The sequence below is a fragment of the Sorex araneus genome, chromosome 5 (genome assembly GCF_027595985.1).
Source record: "Sorex araneus isolate mSorAra2 chromosome 5, mSorAra2.pri, whole genome shotgun sequence".
Classification (NCBI taxonomy): domain Eukaryota; kingdom Metazoa; phylum Chordata; class Mammalia; order Eulipotyphla; family Soricidae; genus Sorex; species Sorex araneus.
In genome coordinates this window covers 54,451,139-54,474,777 of record NC_073306.1, presented here as the reverse complement: position 1 = coordinate 54,474,777, position 23,639 = coordinate 54,451,139, and the positions used below count along the sequence as shown (strand labels likewise).

Below are 23,639 nucleotides of genomic sequence, written 5' to 3'. Positions count from 1 at the left end.
ATGCGCGGTGTCCCCGCCTGGCTGCTAAGGGCAGGTCAGCGTTCCCGCTGCGCCGCCGCCACGTGCAGCGGGGAGGGGCGCGCGGGGGTGTGCAGCAGCAGAAGCCGGGGAGGCGCCCTGGTGCTGGCGGGGTGCTGGGATCGACCCTCCGCAGGCCGGGAGGGTGGTACTGGGGGAACCTGGGATCCCCACCCGCCCGCTAGGCCGGGGCTCGGCTCTTCCCGCCCCCCGCCGGGCGGGGCGCAGGCTCGGCGGCGCGGGGACCGCGCGCTCCTGGACGCACCCGGCGGCTCCTGGGCGCGCGCGGGCCCCTCGCGGCGCCTGCCCGGCTCGGACGCTCCGGCTCGCCGCCCGCCTGGCCAGCCCGCGCCTCCTCCTGCCCGCGCAGCCCCGCGGGGCCTGCCGCAGTCGCCCGCAGCCGCGCCGCGCCGTGCGCCCCAGGTACCCGGCGCGGGGGCCGCGGGGTGGGCAGGGGGCGGAGGCGCGGCCGCGGCTCCTTCTCTCCCGGCCGCGCCACGCCGAGTCCCCACACGCCGCCGGCAGCCGCGTCCGCCCAGCCGCGGGCTCCCCGCGCCGGCTCCCAGACCTGCCTTCCCGGCCCGGGGCTCGTGCGCTCGAGCCCGGGCCCCCCACCCACGGGCCCTGCCATCCTAAGCGCTTACGAATTCCGATCTGACGCGACTGTGCTCCGCCACCCGCCCGCTGGGAGCCTCCCCCCGGCCTGAAACCCCCCCCCTCCAGCCCCTAATCCCAATCGGCGCCCCCGCGCCAGGCTCCCCGCCCTCTCCCTGCCGGGGGCGCTCCGCTCTTCATCCGGTGCCCCCCGCCCAAACTTCCCACCTGCATCTCAGACGATCCCCAAACCCGTCTCCAGCCTCCGGGTGGTCGTTGTCCCTGGACCTAGCGCCCCTTCCCTCAAGCCCCTCCATCCGTGGGAGGTCTGTTCTCAGCGAGTCTCAGCTCCACCAGGCCCCAAGCCCCACCACGACCCTCGGGAACCTTCTGAAGTCCTCGTCCACCGTCCTCCGCTCCCATGATCCCAGGACCCGGCCCCACCAACAGCACCCCAGACGGGGGGTCCCGGCCGCCGTCGGAGCCCGGCGGCAGCGGCTGGGTGGCGGCCGCGCTCTGCGTGGTCATCCTACTGACCGCCGCGGCCAACGCGCTGCTCATCGTGCTCATCTGCACGCAGCCCGCGCTGCGCAACACGTCCAACTTCTTCCTGGTGTCGCTCTTCACGTCGGACCTGATGGTGGGGCTGGTGGTGATGCCGCCCGCGATGCTGAACGCGCTGTACGGGCGCTGGGTGCTGGCGCGCGGCCTGTGCGTGCTTTGGGCCGCCTTCGACGTGATGTGCTGCAGCGCCTCCATCCTCAACCTTTGCCTCATCAGCCTGGACCGCTACCTGCTCATCCTCTCGCCGCTGCGCTACAAGCTGCGCATGACGCCCGTGCGCGCCCTGGCGCTGGTGCTGGGCGCCTGGGGCCTCGCCGCGCTCGCCTCCTTCCTGCCCCTGTCGCTGGGGTGGCACGAGCCGGGCCAGGTGCGCGCGCCCGCCTCGGGCCAGTGCCGTCTGCTGGCCAGCCTGCCCTTCGTCCTGGTGGCCTCGGGGCTCACCTTTTTCCTGCCATCGGGCGCCATCTGCTTCACCTACTGCAGGATCCTGCTGACGGCTCGCAAGCAGGCCGTCCAGGTGGCTTCGCTCCAAACCGGGGCTAGCCAGGCGGTGGACACGCTGCAGGTACCGAGATGCTGGGAGCGCCGGTTTGGGGGATGGAGAGGCATGCTCGGTCAGCGGGAGCCAGCTGGACAGGCGGCCCTTACTCAACTTTCAGGTCATTTCCTAGTGACCATCCCCAACTCCCACCTTTCCTCTGAACGCGGGGGCGCCCTGTGCACAGGACGACGTGAGAGGAAGAATCAGGGTATCCCTTCCCTTCCTGCCCGCTTCCCACCGTCTTCCCCGTCAGGACCAATGGCACCAAGGGAATCGGAGGAGTGATTTTGTCCCTGAGGCTCAACTGCCCGACTCACCGGGGCCTGTTGGTGCTGACCCCTCACCATAGACCTTGCTAACCCGTGGCCCACCGGGAGCCCCTGCGAGACTCCCGCTGGCTCCCCTGGCATCCAGTCTAACACCCACTTTCTGGACCCAGCTTCTGGACAGGTGCCATAGCACCAGTGCTAAGTGATGATGGCAGCTCCTTGGCTGCAGTGGCCCCCGGCTGCCTGAGTGACGGGCAGGCAGCCTTTCAGGATCTGTCTGGGCTGTGCCTGTGCCCTCTCTGGCTTCCCCTCCTCTCACGCTGCACCTGGCCCTTCTGACGTCTCAGGCCCCTGCAGGGCCAGGTTGATTGTTGCTTGCAGGCACCAGGGTGATTCTCCTTGCCCTGCTCCTCCGTCCCAGGCTGCTGTTGTCTGACTTTCCACCCCTCCCCACATCTGGCTGTGCTCAGGGCTTACTCCTGGCTCTGTGTTCAGGGATCTCTCCTGGTGGTGCCTGGAGAACCTGTATGGGGTGCTGGGAGTTGAACCCGGGTCGACTGTGTGCAAGGTGAGCCCAACGTGGATTTGATCGTTATCTGTCTCTCACTCACTTGTCAGCTCCACAAGGGCTGGGTTGGATCAGGTTTTTATTATTATTATTATTATTATTATTATTGGGGGCCATCCCTGGAGGTGCTCAGGGTCTGCTCAGGGGTTGCTCCTGGCGGCAGGGCCTATGGGGCTGGAGAGACGGGCTCCTGCCTGTTGAGCTGTCCCCCAGGCCCTGGTCAGGCTGGTTCCCGCTGCAGGCCACAGCTCTTCTCATCAGGCCACCTCGCCCCTGGGAGATGGGGGAGTGGCCACGGAGGGTTAGGCCCCAGGAAGGTCACCCTGGTGTGGCCTCAGGGTAGGAAGGAGGAGGGGACTTGGCAGTCATTGGGTACCCCAATTGGCAGCCCCCTGACAACAGTGAAGCCCAGTGCAGCAGCTGGTTGGCCAACAAGGGCCCCGGCACGGCCCCACACTGTCCCCTTGCTGTACTCTCTAGAGAACTTTCTAGAGTCCTAGCAGGTAGCTGTCTGGGGATTCTGTTCAGGGCCTTTCCCAGCCTTCAGGCATTCAGGACTCTCTGTGGAGGTGCTCTACCTGACCACCCCCATCCCCCCATCTCCTCAGACTATGTTCTATACATGTACATAGCATTTTTCTTTTCCCTTTTGGGTTCTGGGCCACGGCTGGTGGTACTCAGGGTTTACTCCTGGCTCTGTGCTCAGGGATCACTTCTGGTGGGGCTCCTGGGACCAGGGGAAGGAACCCAGCTGCAGGTGTGCAAGGCAAGTGCTGTAACCCTGTATAGTATTCAGTCTGGTTTTCTTTTCCTCTTATTTGTTTTGTTTTGGGGCCACACTCGGTGAGTCTTCGCGGCTTGCTCGTGGCTCTGTACTCAGGAATCACTCCTGGCGGGGCTCAGGGGACCATAGGGGATGCCCGGGATTGAACCTGTGTTGGCCGAGTGCAAGGCAAGTGCCCTTCTTAACGCACTATTGCTCCAGCTCATTGCCAGCCCTGTTTTCTTCTTTTCACGCTGAGACTGGAGGCAGCACCTTCTGCCGTGGGCCGGGCTGGCCTGCCCTCTCTCTTCCTCTCCGTGTCCAGCCCTCTTGGCTCTGTCTCCAGAACAGGCCATGGTATGACAGTGCTGCCCTGGCCGAGCCCTCCTGTGTTCTTACCTGTGAGGGTCCCTGCTCCTCCTTCTTTCCCCAAGGCACTTGGAAGCTGGGGTCTCCTCATGAGTCATGTCCCACGGGTGTTGCTGCTTTGCTCCTTGGCTTAACCGCTTGGTCACCTGCCCCTCTAGGTTTTCTCCGCCTCCCCTGCCCCCCACTCCCACTCCCGCTCCTGAGCACTGTCAGCATACTCCTGCCTCAGGCTTCTCCCCTTTCCTCTCTGGCCCTTACCCCACCTCCGGGGTCCCTCCTTAACTGCCAGCACATCCTTCCATCCGCTGTGCAGCAGCTCCCCAAATCATTTGCTAAGAGGGGCAGCTGACACCCCTTTCGCTCTCTTCCCATCTCCGAGTCAGCATTGTAGGTAGCGCTTAGCACCCCTGACTTGTGTTCACTTCACCCCTTACTTAGCATTCATCTCCTCCTGCCCCAAAGCCCGCTCTGGGTGCAGGAACTGTCTGTTGACTGTTGAACTTTTATTTGGATTTTGTTTTGGGGGCCTAGGACTGGAGCAATAGCACAGTGGGTAGGGCATTTGCCTTGCATGCGACCAATCTGGGTTCGATTCCTCTGTCCCTCTCGGAGAGCCCGGCAAGCTACCAAGAGTATCCTGCCCACACGGCAGAGCCTGGCAAGCTACCCGTGGCATATTCAGTATGCCAAAAACAGTAACAAAAAGTCTCACAATGGAGACGTTACTGGTGCCCGCTCAAGCAAATCGATGAACAACAGGACGACAGTGCTATAGACAGTGATTGTTTTGGGGGCCACATCCAGCAATGCTCAGGACTTACTCCTGGTTCTGCACTCAGGAATTACTCCTGGCATTACTCGGGGGACCATATGGGATGCTAGGGATTGAACACGGGCCAGCCACGTTCAAGGCAAATGTTCTCCCCACTGTACTGTCACTCTGACCACAAGGTTTTACTTTTTAAATGGGGAGCAGCTCCCAACAGGTGCTCAAAAGGCCCAGGGGCTCCTCCTGGGGATTGTCAATCCTTTGGTTTCATGAGAGGGCCTGAGGATGCAGCACCCTGACCATGGTGCTTGGGGACCTGCATATTGAAGGGCTTTAGTGCCCTATGAGAGTTCCCTCAGAGCCTGGGGTCCACCCTCGGCACAGCTTTCCTTTCCTCCTGCTCCTTTCAGAATCACTTATTTTTTTTTTCTTTTTTGGGTCACACCCGGCAATGCTCAGGGGTTACTCCTGGCTCTGCACTCAGGATTATTTATGGCGGTGCTCGGGGGACCATATGGGATGCCAGGGATCAAACCTAGGTCAGCAGTGTGCCAGACAAATACTTTCCCTGTTGTATGATCGCTCCAGTCCCCAGAATCAGTTCTTGTATCTGACAGACCCTAGACTGCTGTTCAGTCTTTCCCAAAGTGGGTGATTCGTGTGTGTGTGTGTGTGTGTGTGTGTGTGTGTGTGTGTGTGCAGGAATCATCTGGAATAGTAGCCTTGAGTGCAATTAGGGGCCCCTTTCTGTTGATTGACTTTAAGAAGGTTGCTTTCCGGGGGTTGCTGAGTGACTTCTGTTCTGCAGAGGGAGAGGCAGGCCAGAGGAGTCTGGGAACCTCTCAGACAGGGATTCACTCACTTGGGCTCATGCTTGAGAGACTGTTTATTTATTTATTTATTTGCTTTTTTGGGTCACACCTGGCGATGCACAGGGGTTACTCCTGGCTCTGCACTCAGGAATTACCCCTGGTGGTGCTCAGGGGACCATATGGGATGCTGGGAATCGAACCCGGGTCGACCGCGTGCAAGGCAAACGCCCTACCCGCTGTGCTATTGCTCCAGCCCCTTGAGAGACTGTTTAATGTGGGTGTAGAGCTGGGCTGTGGCCACTGGATGGGCAGTCCTGGGAATTAGCTCCTAGCCGGGAGACAGACACTCATCACGTACGCTGTCATGGTGAGGGCCTGGGAACTTGCCAAGAGAATGTCTCAGCCACTGAATACTCAAACCTGTTATTCAGGGCTGGGACGACAGTTCAAAGGGCTGAGTGCATGCTCTACATGCAGGGAGCCCCAGGTTCGATCCCCAGCACGCCGGGAGCAACTCCCAAGCACTGTGCTGGCAGGAGTCCCTGAGCACTCCTGGGTGTGGCCCCTATGTCAAAGCCCCCTAAGTTCTATTACTTGCCATACATCTACTTGAAAATTGAGGCAGAGCAGTCGCAGTCACACTGAGTTCTAAACCCAAAGGCGTGAGGCGACTTCATGGCCATTTAGGCTGGCCGCATGCACGATGACCCTTGGGTCTCAAAGGTCTGAGTGTCCTTGCTAATGGCAACCATCTTTGTGGGGGGGCGCTATTCTTGTTGGGTATTCAGAAGTGTCAGAGCATCACTGTTTGCTCCCAAAGCCACTTGGCTCAGCGGCTGGAGCAATAGATAGTACAGCGGGAGGGCGTTTGCCTTGGATGCGTCCAACCTGGGTTTGATCTCCAGCAACTTATATGGTCCCCTGAGCACCACCAGGAGTAATTCCTGAGTGCAGAGCCAGGAGTAACCCCTGAGCATCACTGAGTGTGGCCCAAAAAGTGCCCCACCATCCCCCCACCAAAAAAAAAAAAAGCCACTTGGCTCCTAAGCTGCCATCTCAGGCCCATTTTCCTGATCTCCTGGAAAGCTGGCTGAATTTGGGGCATTTGATTCTGAGATGCTGCTTGTTCATGAGCCCTTTCCTCCTGCTGGGCTAACAGCAGCCAGCCTGGGAGCAGGGGTCTCGGCGCCTGTACCTGGGGGAGCCGATGGAGCCTGGGGAAGGCTCAGTGGCCAGCACCTGCCTCGCAGGCACAAAGCTCTGAGTCTGATTCTGGCACTGCCCCGCGTGCCAAGCCCTGGCACTGTGGCATTTGTGATCCCCAGCACCACAACCATCTCTGCCATCTCTGGTGACGCACAGCCTGGTGTGTTTCCAGCTCACCACCAAATGTGCGGGCCTGGCCACCACACCTGCAGCCACAGCGAAGGGAAGGAAGGGGGAGCCTAGAGGGACTGAGAAGGAACAGAGCTTGGGGTGTGTTGCTCCCCTTGTCCCCCGTTTTCAGCCTCTTAACCCTTAGCTACCCAGCTTCTTAACCTTTTCCCTACCCAGTTGCTGCTCCCCGGGGGAAGGGGTGCTGGTCGGGGACAGCGGCACTGAGTGGTCTTGGAGGCTGAGCATTCGTCTCCCTTCAGCCTCCAGATCTGCCTAGCAGCACGATCTGCTCAAAATAATTTTCTGTGCCACCAGGGACGGAACCCAGGACTTCACCTGGGGCAGAGTGTGTGGGGTCCCTCTGAACCCCGACGGAGCCCCGACGGGGCCTGACGTGAATGGGCTTTTAAAAGGTCACAGGCTGGGTGGGTGGTTTCAACCCGGTTTTTCAGCAGAAATGCCACAGCGACTGTGGGCTCGGCTGGAGACAGGGCTGTGAGGGCGGGAGAGAGGAGCTGCCAGGTGGGGGAGTGTGACTGTATGTGCGAGAGTGTGTGAATGTGACTGTGTGTGAGAGTGTGCGTGTGAGAGAGACTATGTGTGAGTGTATATATGAGAGAATGTGTGTGAGTGTGTGTGCGTTTGTGTGTGTATGTGAGTACCTGCATATGTGTGTGAGAGAACTGTGAGAGTTGTATGAGTGTGTATGTGAGAGAGTGTGACTGTGAGAGTGTGTATATGTGAAAGTATGTGTGACTGTGACTGTATGTGAGTATGTGTGTATGAGACAGAGTATGTGAGTGCATGTATGAGAGAATGTGTGTGAGAGACTGTTGTGGGAGAATGTATAAGTGTGTATGTGAGTATATGTATGTGTGGCAGAGAATTGTAAGAGTTGTATGAGTGTTGTATGAGAGTTGTATGTGAGTGTGTGAGAGTTTGTAACTATAAGAGTGTGTGTGTGAGAGCGTATGTGTGAGTGTATATATGAGAGAATATGTGTGCGAATGCATATGTGTTTGTGGGAGAGGATGACTCTGTATGTGTCTCCATATGTGAGAGAGTTGTGGGAATTGTCTGAGTGTGACTGTGTATGTGAGAGTGTGGCCTCTACATCAAAAAGAGTGCATATGTGAGAAAGCCTGTGTGAGTGTGACTGTATGTGAGTGTGCGTGAGACAGAGCATGTGAGTGCATATATGAGAAGATGTGTGTGAGATAGTGTGCTTGTGGGACAGTGGATAAGTGTGTATATGAGTAATATATATGTGTGTGAGAGAATTGTGAGAGTTGTACGGATGTGACTGTATATGTGAGAGAGTATGCATGTGACTATATGTGAGAGTGTGTGTGAGAGTGTAGGAGAGTGAGTATGTATGTGAGTACGCAGTGTGTGAGTTGTGTGAGTGTGACTGAAAGTGTGTATGTGAGAGTGTGAGTTTGTACATATGAGAGCGTGTGCGTGTGGGGAGAAATCATGAGAGTTTGTGACTGAGAGAGTGTGCGTGAGTCTGAATGTATGAATGTGTATGTGAGAGTGTGTGTGAGTGCGTATATGTGCGACAGTGTAAGAGTGTGTATATGCAAGGAAAAACTGAAAATGTGTGAGTGTATATGAGTGTGTGTATGTATGAGAGAGGGCACAAATGAGAGAGAGCGCAAGGGCGAGCAAGCAAGAAAGAGAGAGCGAAAGAGAGAGAGCAAGAGAGAGAGCTGGGTCTGTTGGGTGGGGCAGTTCTCAGCCTCGAGAGAGGCTGGGGCCAGTGTGGGAGCTCAGCAGATGGGGCGCAGCACGGGAGAGGGGCTGCCTCAGTCTCCCTCTCGCCAGGAGTTGTGTGTGTCTGGTTCACACCCTCTCCCCGTGGTCTTCTGTGCACCTCATCTTTCCACCTTTCTCCTACCCCTACTTCAGCCCTCATCACTGCCTTTCTTGTCCTGCCTTGGGTGCCCTCCCCCGTCCTCCCTTTGCTCCCATCAGTGGCGCCCCCTTTTCCTTACCCCCAGCCTCTCAGCCTCCCTCACCCGCTCTGCAGCGGCCTGTCTTTGTGATCTGTCTTCCCGTCATCTCGGCGCCCTCCCCTCAGAGGGGGCTGTGATCACGGGAATCTGAGCGGGGAAGGGGGCTGAGCCGGGAGAGCCTATGTGGGCTCGCTGCCGCCCAGAGCAGGTGGTCTGGGTCCTTGCGGTGTAGCCGGGCCTTCCCCCAGCTGCCAGGGGCAAAATCTGCCTCTGGTGAGCTGGAGAGACAGCTCACAGGCTGAACACAGGCACAGGTGGCTGGAGGTCTGGGTCACTTCCCAGCACTGCATGGCTCTCTCTGAACATTGTCGGGAATGACCCTAGAGCACAGAGCCCTGCAGGAGTAGCCCCGGGATGACCCTCAAACAAGGACAAATCAAAGCCCCAACCCAAACCTGCCTCCTTTCCTTCCAGCCAGTGACTCGGGGACGATGCTGTTTATCAGCTGGGAAGATCCAGTGTGGCAAAACAGTCATAGACCTGGCACACAGTAGGTGCTCGCCCAATTTGCTTCTCTCTCTTCCTCATGGCGGTGAGAGATGGCCCTAGGGAGCTGACTAGAGCCTTTCAGGGAAAAGAAAATTCATCACTGCCACCAGCCACAGGGACATTCTCAAAGAGCTGAACCGGGAGCCAGCAACATCAGCAGGGATGGGCGCTTACCCTGCACAGGCACTGTGCCAGCCATTTTCTCTTCATTATCTTTTATTATTATATTCAAATAATAATGATCTTCATTCCTCTCCATAGTCATGATGGATGGGAGTGGTAGCACAGCGGGTAGGGCATTTGCCTTGCATGTGTCCAACCCAGGTTCGATTCCCAGCATCCCCTAAGGTCTCCCGAGTACCTCCAGGGGTAATTCCTGGGTGCAAAGCCTGGAGTAGTTCCTGAGCATCGCTGGGTGTGACCCAAAAAAGAAAAAAAAAAGAAAAAAAGAAAACCAAAAACTAATAACTTTGGTTTGGGGGCAACACCCAGCAATGATCAGGGGTTACTTCTGGCTCTGCACTCAGAAATTACTCCTAGCAGGCTTGGGAGATCTTATGGGTTGCTGGGGATCAAACCCAGGTTGGCTGTGTGCAAGGCCCGCGCCCCACCCGCTGTACTATCGTTCCAGCCCCTCTCTTCGTGATCAGATGATACTTACACGTCAGATCACTTCCCAGAAGGGAGGACGGCGGTTCATGGGGGAGGAAACAGTGGGGCAGGCACAGTGCCCTGCCCCGTCAGTGACAGAGCCAGCATGTGTGTCCCGCAGTCCGACTTGAACCCTGGAACCCCACACTCTGGGCGACTTCAGAGCAGGGACACTCTCTTAGGGAATGCGTGGGTGCCCTTGCAGGTAACAGCTCACCTGGAAAGGGACAGATCCCATTGCCTCAGCCTTCGACTTCCAGGAATGCTCCGATCAATTTGGGATTCACTTTCCTGATCCTTTTCTATGCACTTGTGTATCTGTTGGTATGCCAAAGGAAACTTGGAGTTTCACTTTGTGTATATTTTTTAAAGAAGGGCCACCCCAGTGGGGCTGGGAGGCCAGGGGAAACTCCTGATGAGACTCAGGCCAGTGGTGCTGGGGGTGTCTAGGGCTACATCTGGCAATGCCAAGGCGACTTGGGCAGCATTGAACATCAAACTCAGGGCCTTGCAATACTATGCACGTGCTCTGCCACCTAAGAGATCTCCCTGGTCTCTATTCTCTGTGTGTGTATATAATATTATATATCATATAAAACTATATATATAGTTTTTTGAAGTCACACCAAGTGATGCTCAGGAATTACTCCTGTTGGTGCTCAGGGGACCATATAGGATGCCAGGGAATCAAACGTGGGTCTGCAGCATGCAGGCAAGCACCCTACATGCTACGCTATCGCTCTTGCCACTGTGTAATTTTTTAGTAAATAAGTAAAACCACAGTGTCTCTGTATTTTCATTTTCTTTTTTCCCCAGTTTTGGTGCCACACCTGGTGGTGCTCAGGGCTTTATTCCTGGCTCTGAGCTAAGGGATCACTTCTGGTGTTCTCGGGGACCATATGTGGTGCCAGATAGCAAACCCGAGTCAGATACATGCCAGGCAAGCACCTTATCTGCTGCACAATCTTGCCAGCCCCTCTGTATTATTTATTTGTCTGCTTTTTTTTTTGGGGGGGGCGGGGGCACACATGGTGATGCTCAGGTGTTGCTTCTGGTTTTGTACTCAAGAATCATTCCTGGAAGGCTCAGGGGACCATGTGAGGTACCAGGAATTGAACTCGGGTCACTATATGCAAGGCAAGTTCCTCTCCACACTGTACTATCTCTCCAGCACCCATCAGGACTGATTTGGACTGGAGGAAGATCAACAGGCTGAACACATGATCTGTATGTGGAAAGCCTGAGACTTTTGTTCTGGGGGCCACACCCAGGCGTGCTCAGGACTTGCTCCTGGCTCTGCACTCAAGGGATCACTCCTGATGGTGCTCAGGGTACCCTCTTGTGTGCCAATGACTGAACCCGGGTCAACCTAATGCAAAATAAGCCCCAAATTTGATCCTCACCAAGCCAAGAGTCCTCCAGCACCCCAGAACTGACCTCTCAGCACTGAGCCAGGAATAGCTCCTAAACTCTACCTACTGGGGCCCAAACAAAAAGTAGGAAGAAAAGAAGAGGAAAGGAAAAAGAGCAGAGCTGTCTCTTGACAGTTCTACGTCCCACTCCAGTACCCAGGAGTACCTGGGTCTGCACTCTGGAATCGCTCCTGGAGGGCTCAGGGAGCTATATGGGATTGCAGGCATTGAACTTGGGTCACCATAGGCAAGGCAAGTTCCTCTCCCGCCGCCATTGGGGCGGTTTTCAGCTGAGGGGTGTGTGTGCCTGCTGGATAGAATGTATCTCCTCCTACCAGTGTCTTCCCCCATCACGGCAGCCATGTGAAGGCATGGCTGATCTCTGGGGGTTCCTCAGCAGAAGCATTCGTCTGTCCTCTGGGTTGGTCAGGTGGGCACAGAGCCATGGCGTCCGCTCTGGGGGAGGGAGCACTGGGAGAGGGAGAGGAAAGCAGGCTTATTCCGCCCTGCTCCTGCTCAGTGAGTCAGAGCCTGGGTCCTGGCGCCCACGCTGCCGGCAGCTGTCATTCCCCCCAACCTCATGGACAGAGCTCTGAGCCAGCCGCAGGGCTACCCGATGTTTAACACTGACAGTGGGGGTGGGGTGAACAGGGGAACGATGCGCCCAGGAGTTATCTGCAGTCTCACAGTGGCCCCAGAAGCTGAGTGTCCGTTTCCCACGTTTGACAGATGTGAGGCCACTGGAGTGAGGAGGTGCTTAGAAGCGCAGCCTGAGCCAGAGCTTGTCTTAGGCACCCGGTTCTTGCCTCCACACATGCTTCTCCCCAACCCCCAAGACTGCTTGGAGACGTCCGCTCAGTCTGCTCTGTGGACTCACCCTGGGATTCCTACAGCCAGGATGGTGGTGGTTTGAGTGTGTGGGAATGGGACTTTACTGGTGCTTCAGCACCACGGACAGGTCCTACAGCTCTCCCCAGGTACACTGGCGGAGAAGAGCAGATGGGGTGTTGTTTCCTGAGTGCTCGCGAGCTCAGCGGGTGCTTGAGGGCAAGGTGCGTTTGGCCTGGGTGCTCTCTGGGGTGATTTGTCTTAGCCTTGTCTCTGCCACACCCTCCCCATCAGTGAAGTTTGTGTGGGACTCGGGCTCCTTCCTGCCTCCTCACTCTTCCATCTCCTCCTCCTAGCCACCTCCAGCTGCCTCCTGGACTCAACTGAGCACTCACTGGGCAGGGAAGGCTGGGAGGGTGTGTCCCAGAATCTCGGTGGGTTTCCAGGTAGCACACCCATCATTTGCAGAGTTCAGTGGATTGTGCATACCTTTGAACATGGGTATTTGTGTAAATTGTAACTATAACTGGCTCTCAGTATCTGAACACCCATATTGATGGCAACACATGATTTAGAGGAGGGATTCGTCTCCTAGTTTTCATAGATTTCATCAGAGGGATCTCTGAACCTTCTGTAATCTTGGAACAGTGTGTGTGTGTGTGTGTGTGTGTGTGTGTGTGTGTGTGTGTAAAAATGTATAAGGTTTGTTTTTTTTTGTTTGGGGGCCAAACCCAGTGATGCTCAGGGTCTGCTTCTGGCTCTGCACTTAGGTATTACCCCTAATGGTGTTCAGGGGACCATAGGGATGCCAAGAATGGAACATGGGTCAACTGCACACAAGGCGAGTGCCGTATCCCTTGTATGATCTCTCTGGCCCTCCAAATGTGTTAGGTTTTTGTTTTCTGGGCAGTTTCTGTAGATTTCATTAGCCTCCCAAAGGACACACCGAGTTACACAGGTGAAGAGACCAGCTTAACTTAGCATCAGTTCAGAGAGGCCCTTTAATGTTTAGGAGCTACTGGATGCCAGTTAGCAAAGCCAAATTCTCGCCTCCTCCTGTGTCCCCATTTCAATGGCGTCTGTGCTTTCTCATCCACCCTCTCCCCCCGCTCCTGCTGTTGGAGTCCACATTTGGGACTGGAGATGGCTTCCAGTCCACAGCGTCACCAGAGCTGTCACATACACCTAAAGGGACCTGCACCGCCAGCAACTTTGATTTCGCTGTGTGCATTTCTGTCTGGTGCACCGACTTCCAGATTATGGATTTTGGGGTAACATGAGGCTAATGGCAGAGATAAAGCTGTTGCCTCCAGGATAAGAATTTGTCTACAAAGGGATTGACGAGCCAGGTCAGTGACAGGGCCTCTATTCTCAGGTGCGAGTGTGCCTGTTCCTGCGGACCCCAAGGGCTTGAGAGGGATGAGGGGTCCTGGTCATGTGTGTTGGCCAATGGTGTTGATTTTCGCAGGGAATATGGGGCTGAAGTGTGTCTGGGCAGTGCTGCTGGGGTTCACTGCCCTTCACAGAGCTCCCTGGGAAGTGCAGGACCACAGTCAGGCCTTAACGTGGGGCCAAGATCAGGGTTCAGACTGCTGATGGGTCAGGCCTTAGTCTGAGGCTCAGCTGGGCTCAGCCTGGCCCAGGCTTGAGACTCCGTTTGAGAGCTGGGTAACGTAGGGCTCATCTGGCAGCAGGATCACACACTGGGACCACACGCTGCCTCTATTTTGTTGTTGTTGTTGTTTTAGGGCTATCTACCCAGTGGAACTCAGGACTTACTCCTGACTCTGTGCTCAGGGATCACTCCTGGCAGGCTCAGGGGGCCAATATGGGATGCCAGGGATCAGACCTGGGCTGGCCACGAGTGAAGCAGGCCCCCTCCCTGCTGTGTATCTCTAGGGTCCTGGCTTCCTGTGTAGCTGATGTCAGGGTTGGGTCTGGAGCCAGGGTCCAGGTTCAACAACCTGCAGAGCCAGGCCTCTGTGATGGACTGAAGTGAGGTATCAGCCAAGGGCCAGGAGTCAGCTTCATGGTGGAATCAGGGCTCAGGGTATGATCAGAACTGAGGGTCAGGGCTGGGCTATCAAACACTGGGTAGGATGCTTGTCTTGCACACAGCCAATCTGGTTTCGATCCCTGGCATCCCACATAGTCTTCAGAGTGCCACCGGGACTGATCCTGAGTACAGAGGCAGGTGTAACCCCTGAGCATCACAGAGGGTGGCCTCAACACCTCCCCCACCCCACCCCCCAAAAAAAGCAAATCCGAGGATCACTTTGGGACTGGAATCGGGTGGGACTGGGAATGGAGAGTGTCTTTCTCTGCAGGCTCACAGAGCATCTCTCCTGCAGGTACCCAGGATCTCGTACCCAGGCTCAGAGTCAGGGGACAGCAGGCGCCTGGCCACCAAGCACAGCAGGAAGGCCATGAAGGCCAGCCTGACCCTGGGCATCCTGCTGGGCATGTTCTTCGTGACCTGGCTGCCCTTCTTCGTGGCTAACATCGCCCAGGTAACGGCAGGGTGGGGAGCAGGCCTGGGCAGGGGGCCGCCGCGGCCCTGACCCAGGCGGGGAGGGGGGTCGGGCCCCCTCTCTGCGCCCCCAGGCCTGACGCCCCCTTCCCCTCAGGCGGTGTGCGGCTGCATCTCCCCAGGCCTCTTCGACATCCTCACGTGGCTGGGCTACTGTAACAGCACCCTGAACCCCATCGTCTACCCGCTCTTCATGCGGGACTTCAAGCGGGCCCTGGGCAGGCTCCTGCCGTGCGCCCACTGTCCCCGGGAGCAGCGGGCCAGCCCGGCCTCGCCGTCCATGCGCGCCTCCCACAGCGGCGCCCGGCCGGGCCTCAGCCTGCAGCACGTGCTGCCTCTGCCCCTGCGCCCCGACTCCGAGTCCGAATCCTGCTCGGGCGTCTCCTCTGGCCTGCAGCCCGCGGCGCACCTGCTGCTGCCAGGCCAGGCCGCCCGCGATCCCCCGCTGCCCGCCAGGGCCGCCGCCGCCACGGTCAGCTTCTCCAGCATCCATCCCGCCGAGCCCGAGCTGCTGCGGCTGCCCCCGCCCGGGACCCCCACGGACTGACCCTCGGGGAGCTGCCTGGGACGGGGCTGAGCCGTGGGAGCCTCAGGCCAGGCTGTGGGTGTTGGCGGGGGGTGGGGGGGAGCCCTCAGCACGCCACGGAGGGTGCACAGTGCCAGCTTCTGCCACCAGCTCCAGGCCCGCCACCTGGAAGGCTAATAACTGATCTCGTTTTCTCTGGGAAGGTCCATCGATGGGGTCAACTGGTGCTGGCCAGAGGCTCCGAGAGGGCCGCGGACCTCTTGGTCTGGGGTGGCTGCAGGCCACCTGTGCATGTCCCGGCCAGAGGCACAGGAGGGTCCCACCACCTGCAGAGTGGGGCCCCGGCAAGGTTTGGCCCCTTCTCCGAGTGTTGCCCGTCACACCAGCATCGTCTCCCAGAGTTTGTTAAAAACGTTCCCTGCAGCCTCTCCCAGAGCGCCAGAATCCGCCATGGCTCACCTCCTGGACCTGGGGGATGAACAGTGGCTGCCTGGGCCAGCAGAACCCAGTTGAATGCCTGAGCCTCGTGGCCCCAAGCCCCTGCAGGCAGTCTGCTTTACTTGGGGTGGGGTGGAGAGGCTCTAGTACCCCCCGTTTGTCTGCCTTCGGTTCCTGTCCACGGAGACCTCCGTCCCTCCCTCTTTCCTCTGCTCCACACTGGGGGGCTCTGTCGCTCTCCTTGGTGCTGACCAGACACGATCCTGGCCCTGGCCGCTGACTACAGCAGGGCCGTGGTGCTTGCTGGGGCCTCCCCTCTGCCCCCAGGTCTGCTGACGGACTCAATAAAGACTCGCGGACGCAGTGGCTGGTGTGGATGGAATTTACGAGGGTGGAGGGTTGTCCCTTTGGGCTGGGGACGGACTGGCGAGGGGGGAAGAGGTCTCGGGTTGGTGCCCTGGGTTCTGCTCTAGACCAGCCCCCTGATTTGCTCTGGGGCTTCAGCAGAGTCATTTCCCCTCTAGGGGCCCAGGATCCTGTGGGTGACATGAGCCGTTTGGACAAAAGGCTGCGCTGTAAAAAAGAATCTCTTCAATGGAGCAGTGAACACGCATGCACGCACACACACACACACACACACACACACACACACACACACACGGGCCAGCTCAGCTCCCATGCTCTGCTGTTTGCCCCTGAAAGGACTTTCTCTGGGTCTTGGTTTCCACATCTGCACAGCTGGGGAGGACTCCCTCTCGCGCCCTCCTCCAGGGACGGGGCGCAGGCACATGACAGAGCTTCTCCTGAGGAAGGTGGCGGCGGGAGCATGGTTTTGGCATCTTGCTGGCGCCTGAGATGGACCCATCTGTGAAAACCGCAGGGTCCCCTCACCTCTCTGGGGCGCAGTGGCTTCAAGCGTAAGACCAAGGTAACCACCGGGACAAGCCATGCCAACACTGAGCACGCGGCCCGGACAGGCAGAGCTGATTGCCTGATTCCTGGAGCCGTCCGCGCCTCCGTTCCTGCCATGGCAAAGCCCTCCCTGGGAAAGTCCTTCCTTCCCGCCACGCCCAGTACCCCGCCCCCACCCTGGGTGCTCATTTGGCCCGCAGTCATCAGGCTTGGTTCCAGCTCGATCCAGGTACGACTTGGCGGGCTTCCTTACATCAGGGCTGTGCACCTGGCGGCCCCTGATGTGGGCCTCTGTGGGCTGTACGTGGGGGATCAGAGTGGATGTCCCCAGGGCAGAGCGAGTAAGCGCCCGGCTCCCCTCACCCCTGCCCTGGTGTGCAGTGGTGGTGCCTCTGGGCTGAGTAGATGAGCAGGCAGATATACCTGCCTGGCTGAGGCTGGGTGTGTCGGGGGGAGATGGGGAGGGGGTCTTGGGCTCCAGGGGGTTCCCTGGACGTCCTGTGGGACCATAAGGCACTGTGGCTGGTTAGAGTCTTGGGACTCAACAGCGACTTAGCAGGGGGAGCACTGTCTCTCCACCCTTCGCCTTCTCCCTCCTCCTTTCTTCTCAGCCCTCCTACCCACCACTTGGAAATGATCCTGGCTGAGAATCTGTGGGAGCCAGGAGGAGGAGGCAGGAGGCAGGAGCGTGCCCCTTCTGGATGTCTGAGGAGAGTGTCCGAGTCCCCTGCTGGGGTTACTACTGTCCCACGCCGGGCCCCTGGCTCTGGTCGGCACAGTCAGGACAGCCCAGAGGGTTGGAGCTCGTCCCGTGGCGGCAGCTCTGCAGGCTGGCGGTGGGGCCGGCAGCGGCAGGCGGAGATGCCGCCCCTGAGGGGTCCGACCCGGTGGGCGTTGGGGCTGGGCTGGGGTCAGCGGAGGCAGCGCCCCCGGGAGGTTGTTCAGGCGGGAGGCTCGGGGCTGGTCCATCCTGGGCGGAGGCGGGTGCTGCTTGGGGAGGCTGCTCCTGAGGCAGGCTGCCCGAGGCCAGCAGCAGCCCCTTCTCGCCCCAGCCCGGCTTGGTGCGGATGCCCACGGCCTTCAGGATGACGTCCATCTGCTTGGCATAGTCCAAGTGGCCGCTGACCTGCGCGAAGACAGTGAGTGAGGAAGTTTCTATTCTCTCTCTCCCGGCCCTCCCCTGGGCCCCAGGCTAAGCTCCGGAGCCTCATTTCCTCCCACAGCCACTGCCCACTCTGACCCCCACGTCGGTGGAGGCTCCAAGGCAGCCCCAGGCTTGACCAAACACAGATGAAGCAACTTCCTTCCTTCCTTCCTTCCTTCCTTCCTTCCTTCCTTCCTTCCTTCCTTCCTTCCTTCCTTCCTTCCTTCCTTCCTTCCTTCCTTCCTTCCTTCCTTCCTTCCTTCCTTCCTTCCCCTCTCCCTCTCTCTCTCTTTTTTTTTTTAAATTTATTTATTTTTAATTAGAGAATCACCGTGAGGGTACAGTTACAGATTTATACACTTTTGTGCTTATACTTCCCTCATACAAAGTTTGGGAACCCATCCCTTCACCAGTGCCCATTCTCCACCACCCGTAAACCCAGTGTCCCTCCCACCCTCCCCAATCCCATCTCCCCCCCACCCCACCCTGCCACTGTGGCAAGGCATTCCCTTCTGTTTTCTCTCTCTAATTAGCTGTTGTGGTTTGCAATAAAGGTGTTGAGTGGCCGCTGTGCTCAGTCTCTAGCCCTCATTCTCCCTCTCTCTCTTTCATCACAACCAGAGATGCTCAGGGGTTATTCCTGACTCTGCACTCAGTAATTACTCCTGGCAGTGCTCAGGGGACCGTATGGGATGCCAGGGATTGAACCCGGGTTGGCCACATGCAAGACAAATGCCCTCCCTACTGTACTATTGCTCCGGCCTGCAATGAAGCAAGTTTCCATGTGGTATCTGAATCGTTTGGGCATGGGAGGGAATCTCCTGATGGGAAGTTTCTATTCTCTCCTTGCAGCTGAGTGTGGGGGCTCATACCCCTGGGGGGACATTGGTCAAGTCCTCTTTTCCCTTTGACCTCCATTTGCTTCAGCTGTAGAATGGGGATAATGCAGCAGCTAAATCACAGGGCTGCTATAAAGGTTCCCCCAGGGAAATTCCCCAAGCTGGAAACAGAGCTGTGACACAGAGCTGACTCAGAGTGCTGGCACGGACCGCTCAGCCCCTCCATGCCCCAGTCTCCCCTATTCCTTCACTGGCCAGATCTTCAGTATCCATCTGGGAATATTCTCCAGGCTCCCAGAGAGTTAAGTACAGGTCAAGTTCTGGGGAGGTAAAGCAGAAGTGTCACGTGAGACTCATCGGGGGAGGATTAAAGGAGGAGGATTTTCGGGGCTGGAGCAATAGCACAGCGGGTAGGGCGTTTGCCTGGCACTCGGCCAACCCGGGTTCGATTCCCAGCATCCCATATGGCCCCCTGAGCACTGCCAGGGGTGATTCCTGAGTGCAGAGCCAGGAGTAACCCCTGTGCATCGCCGGGTGTGATCCAAAAAGAAAAAAACATTCTATTTTCTCTATCTAGTTTCTGGAATTCAGATGTGATGGCCTGAACCTCAGCAATTATTTGGGGTCATGAATTTTGCCATCCTACGAAGGATGGCAAAACAGTAAGACTAATGAAATTTTGGTCCGTATATTCTGTGGTGCAGCGGGTAGGGCGTTTGCCTTGCACATGGCTGACCTGGGTTCGATTTCCCTGCCCCTCTCAGAGAGCCTGGCAAGCTACTGAAGAGTATCTTGCCCCCATGGCAGAGCCTGGCAAGCTCCCCATAGCGTATTCGATATGCCAAAAACAGTAACAAGTTTCACAATGGAGACGTTACTGGTGCCTGCTTGAGCAAATCGATGAGCAACCAGATGATACAGTGATATAGTGATATTTTGTGGAACCACCAAACCATCCTTGAGCTGTTATTCTGGACCTTTTTGGCTTGTTTTGGTGTCACACCTGGCAATGCTCAGGGTTGAGTCCTGGCTCTGTGCTCAGGGGGTCACTCTTGGTAGTATTGGGGGACCAGGCAGTTTCAGGGATCAAATCTGGAACTTCGGCATGTAAAGTATGAGCTCCAGCCCGTTGAGCTATCTCTCCATCATTAAGAAAATGATGTAACTTTTTTGGGGGGAGGTCACACCCAGTGATGCTCAGGGGTTACTCCCAGCTCTGTACTCAGGAATTACTCCTGTTGGTGCTTGGGGGACCATATGGGATTCTGGGCATGCAGGTTGGCGGCGTTCGAGGCAAACGCCCTACCTGCTGTCCTATCGCTCTGGCCTGCTTCCATCTCTTAAATGTCATAACTCATGTGTTTCAAGCATTCCAGTCAGGCCTCTGATATATGGACTTGAATTTTTGGGGGGTGGGAACTCCCAAGCAGTGCTCCAGGGGCCTGGGGTCTGCTCCCAGTGACACTCGGCTCTGCCGTGCAGGCTGCATGGTTGGGTGCTGGGGCCCAGTGATGTAGAGCTTCTCTGGCCCAGAAGCACCATGGTGCCACCAGGGCCCCCCTGGCGGGGAAGTATGTAATGCCAGGAACTGAACTCAGGGCCTCCGCACCAAGCCCTTTGAGTCTCTTCCAGGCCCTGGACCCAAGTCTTGTTTTTAGTTCACACCCGGCGATGCTCAGTTGTTACTCCAAGTTCTACACTCAGAAACTTCTCTTGGCGGTGCTCAGGGAGCCAGACAGGGTGCTGGGGACCAAACCCAGTCAGCCGCACGCAGAGCAAATGCTCTCCCCACTGTAATATCTCTCCGGTCCCTTGGGCACGAATCTTAATTCAGACAAGAACCAAGGACTCAGAAGAGGGGGCTGGAGTGATAGCACAGCGGGTAGGGCGTTTGCCCTGCACGCGGCTGACCCGGGTTCGAATCCCAGCATCCCATACGGTCCCCTGAGCACCGCTAGGGTGTCCTAAGTGCATGAGCCAAGAGTGACCCCTGTGCATCGCCAGGTGTGACCCAAAAAGAAAAAAAAAAAAGAACTCAGAAGAGCCTGTCCCTCTTCCTTAGAGAACAGAAATTCCCCCATTCTTCTTGTTGGGCTGCATCAGTGAGTGAAAAGCAGGGGTGCTTCTGAAACACTTGCTGACTGTGACAGTGACAACCCCACACACCGTAGGGCCTTGATACACAGTTGGAAATAAATTCGTGGGATATGCTTCTTTGACCAGGGTTGGTTACTGGTTGTCAATAAAGAAATTGGCCAAGAGAGGTAAAGTTACTGTCCAAGTTCCTACGTCTAGAAAGGGCTGGGGTTTAAATCCAGCTTGCTCTATTCATCAAAAACCAGAGCAGAGGAGCTTAAAAAAATGATTCTCGGGTTCAGGGAGAGCTCAAAGGGTGAGTGCATATGCTTTGCTTGCAGGAGGCCTGGTAGGACCCCCAACACTGCACAGTCTCCGAGCACAGAGCTGGGAGAGTGCGTGAGTACTCCTCGGTGGGGCCCCAAACCAAAATATCAACAAAAAAATCTTTCTTAGCAAGGTCCAAGCGGGGTGGTGGTTTTCTCCACAGCACATGGCTGGGGAAGGCGCTGGGCGCGTGCTGGGCTGCTGGAGACACGGTGTGTGGGGGGAGGCGGCCTGGCTCAGGAGAGCCTCAGAGCTAGGGCACGTGGCCCCCCCAAAGGCCAGCCTGGGGTGGGGGCCTGCTTTAGCGCCAGACAAGCACAGGAGAGCACATTCCTTCAAGGCTAGAAGGAAAGCTTTTATTGTAACAGAAGCCAGGCAAACTGGGGGAGGGAGTGGAAGCGGTTCTTAGGGACCGACACCTGCATTTCCAACGGAACTGCCAATCACACTGAACCCTCGGACGGTTTCTCAGGAATAACAAAGACAACTGCTGGGGCCTGAGTGACAGGACAGCGGGCAGGGCGCTTGCCTTGCTCGCAGCCGACCCAGGTTCCATCCCTGTCATCCCACCTCTGAGCACAGGCAGGAGTGATCCCCTGAGCACAAAGCCTGGGGAGTAAGCCCTGAGCACTGCTGGTTGTAGGTCCCCTCCCAACCTCCCCCACTGCCCCACAAAAACAAACAAGCAAAAAGATTGTTGCTCTTCAGGCCTGTTGCTTTCCTTGAAACAGAGCCGGTGTACAGCTGAGCTTGTTTCCTTTTTTCCTCTCTGGGTTTTGGGGCCACAGCTGGTGATGCTCAGTGCTTACTCCTGGCTCTGAGCTCAGGAATCACTCTGGGTGGACTTGGGGAACATATGGGGTGCTGGGGATCAAACTTCGGTCAGGTGCATAAAGGCAAGTGTCCTCCCCGCTGAACGGTCACTCCAGCCCCGTCGGCTCGCTCCTTTCTTCACCCAGGCTGTTGGAGTGTTCACGAGGACATGCCCGTGTGTACACGCGGGGCTAGGCAGACCCCTGGGTCTGGGATGGGGGTTTGGGTCACCCATGATCCCACACAGCAGGTGGATGTGAGTAGCTACCCAGCCCTGGGAAGGACCAGGGTTCCAGCCTCGGTGCTGCCCCCTCACTCCTATACGTTTGTTTTGCTTTTTGGGTCACATCTGGCGATGCACAGGGGTTACTCCTGCCTTTGCACTCAGGAATTACTCCTGGCGGTGGTTGGGGGACCATATGGGAGGCTGGGGATTGAACCTGGGTTGGCCTCGTGCAAGGCAAATGCCCTACCCGCTGTGCTATTGCTCCGCCCCCCACCCCTCACTCCTGTAAACGAGAACTGGAAGCTCAGCATCCCTGTCTGTCAGGTGGTGGTCACATGATTTGCCCCACTGCCTGCGAAGGAGCCCCAGGGCCTGGCCCCTGGCGGGAGCTCAGGACTCCTGCTGTGATCACGTTCCAAATCCCGCCCAAAGCACAGCGCCCAGTGAGTGATGACCGCCTCACGGGCTGGCTGCAACACGTGTACAACCCATCCACAAGCAGAGCACCTGACCCATGGTCGGCCCTCCACACAGGACGCTGGGTTTCGGGTAGAGAGCTGGGCAGATTCAGGGGCCCAGAATGGCTGCTGTGTTCCAGCCCGTCGAAGCTCAGACCCACAAGGACGAATAAGAACATCTTCCTCCAACCTCCTCCACGGCCCTCGGCTCCTGCAGCCTCACTCTCCACGTCTGCACAGTGGGGCTCTGTGGCCCCAGAGGCAGAGAAAGCACAGCGTGTGTGTGTGTGTGTGTGTGTGTGTGTGTGCGCGTGCGCGTGCGCGCGCACATGCATGCATGTGTGCAGGGCAGGGCCCGGTCTGGGTGGGCAGCCTCTGCAGTGACCAGCATCCCTGAGTGTCCACTAATGGGCCATGCCCACACAGGCCGTTCCATTTACCTACCGCCCAGCTAACTTCTAGGCGCTGGCTAGCCTTTCCTGGGGGTCACGAGGTTCTCCTGGGGCAGGCTCACGAGTGCCCCCCGCCCAGGCAGGGTCCTCACCCACCTGCTCCTCACGGGAGGCAGGGTGCCCACTCCGGGGAGAAGGGAGGAGGGAGGCAGCCTGGCCGTGGCTGCCCCATTCACCCCCGGGAGACTGGGACAAGCCCCGGGCGCTCTGGCCCTGGGGCCCAGCAGGCACCGGGCAGGTGTGTGCGGCAACCCCTCCTGCCGCCCGGCTTTTCAAGGAAGGCAGGAGGGCCGCACGGAGGCGGTGCTAACTGCCACTAATGACTGCTTCTCACGAGCTCCTAATGGGATAAAGAGCTATTATTAGGGGAGCACTGGGAAGCTGCCCCCGCAGAGGCAGAGCGTGAGCAGGAGGGGGGGTCTGGTCCCAGGGGGAAGGAGGCTGAGGAGGCCAGAGAGGAGAGGACGGGACGAGGGCGACCAGTGGCCCTGCGAGGAAGGGGACTTCCTGCTCCAGGGAGGAGGAGAGCAAGGCCCAGAGAGGCCAAGTCCCGGCCAACGGGTCTTCCCTCCCTCCAGCAGAGGCTGGGTGCCAAGCTGAGCCTGGCTGGCGCCCAAAGCGGTGCTTGTCCCTTCAGGTCCCTTCCCGGGGCCCTGGGGCAGCAACCCGTGTTTCCAGGGCTCAGGGCCTTTCCAGGGGAAGCCCAGTGGCTAGAGCTGCCTTGCAAGCATGAGGCTGCAGGTTGGATCCCTGGGACCAGTGTCCGGAGTGTCATCTCTTGGGGTCGCCAGCACCCCAACCCCAACACAGGGTGCCATCTCTGAGGCCCCCGAGTATGCAAGCACCGTGACTCAGG

The 23,639-nt window shown here is 57.8% G+C and overlaps 2 protein-coding genes across 4 annotated transcripts in view; one reads left to right on the top strand and one right to left on the bottom strand.

Annotated features, from left to right (window-relative positions):
* Positions 1–392: 392 nt before the first annotated feature.
* On the top strand, positions 393–15,870 carry HTR6 (5-hydroxytryptamine receptor 6). Its single transcript, XM_004603390.2, has 3 exons — positions 393–1,741; positions 14,394–14,552; positions 14,670–15,870. The coding sequence occupies exons 1-3, from the start codon at positions 1,034–1,036 to the stop codon at positions 15,117–15,119; spliced, it is 1,317 nt and encodes a 438-aa protein (XP_004603447.1). The 5' UTR covers positions 393–1,033; the 3' UTR covers positions 15,120–15,870.
* A 34-nt stretch (positions 15,871–15,904) lies between these two features.
* TMCO4 (transmembrane and coiled-coil domains 4) overlaps positions 15,905–23,639 on the bottom strand; it is a 71,563-nt gene continuing 63,828 nt past the window's right edge. For all 3 annotated transcript variants that reach the window (XM_055140363.1, XM_055140362.1, XM_055140364.1), the window contains one exon: positions 15,905–17,574. In XM_055140363.1, coding sequence (XP_054996338.1) covers positions 17,188–17,574 — 387 coding nt within the window. In that variant the 3' untranslated portion in view covers positions 15,905–17,187. The remainder of the gene's footprint in view (positions 17,575–23,639) is intronic.

Excerpts from the sequence above, each read along its gene's own strand:
- HTR6 (XM_004603390.2), top strand. The coding sequence starts at position 1,034 with ATGATCCCAGGACCCGGCCCCACCAACAGCACCCCAGACGGGGGGTCC. Across the intron at positions 1,742-14,393 it reads AGGCGGTGGACACGCTGCAG|GTACCCAGGATCTCGTACCC; the intron begins GTACCGAGATGC and ends TCTCTCCTGCAG. Across the intron at positions 14,553-14,669 it reads TCGTGGCTAACATCGCCCAG|GCGGTGTGCGGCTGCATCTC; the intron begins GTAACGGCAGGG and ends CCTTCCCCTCAG.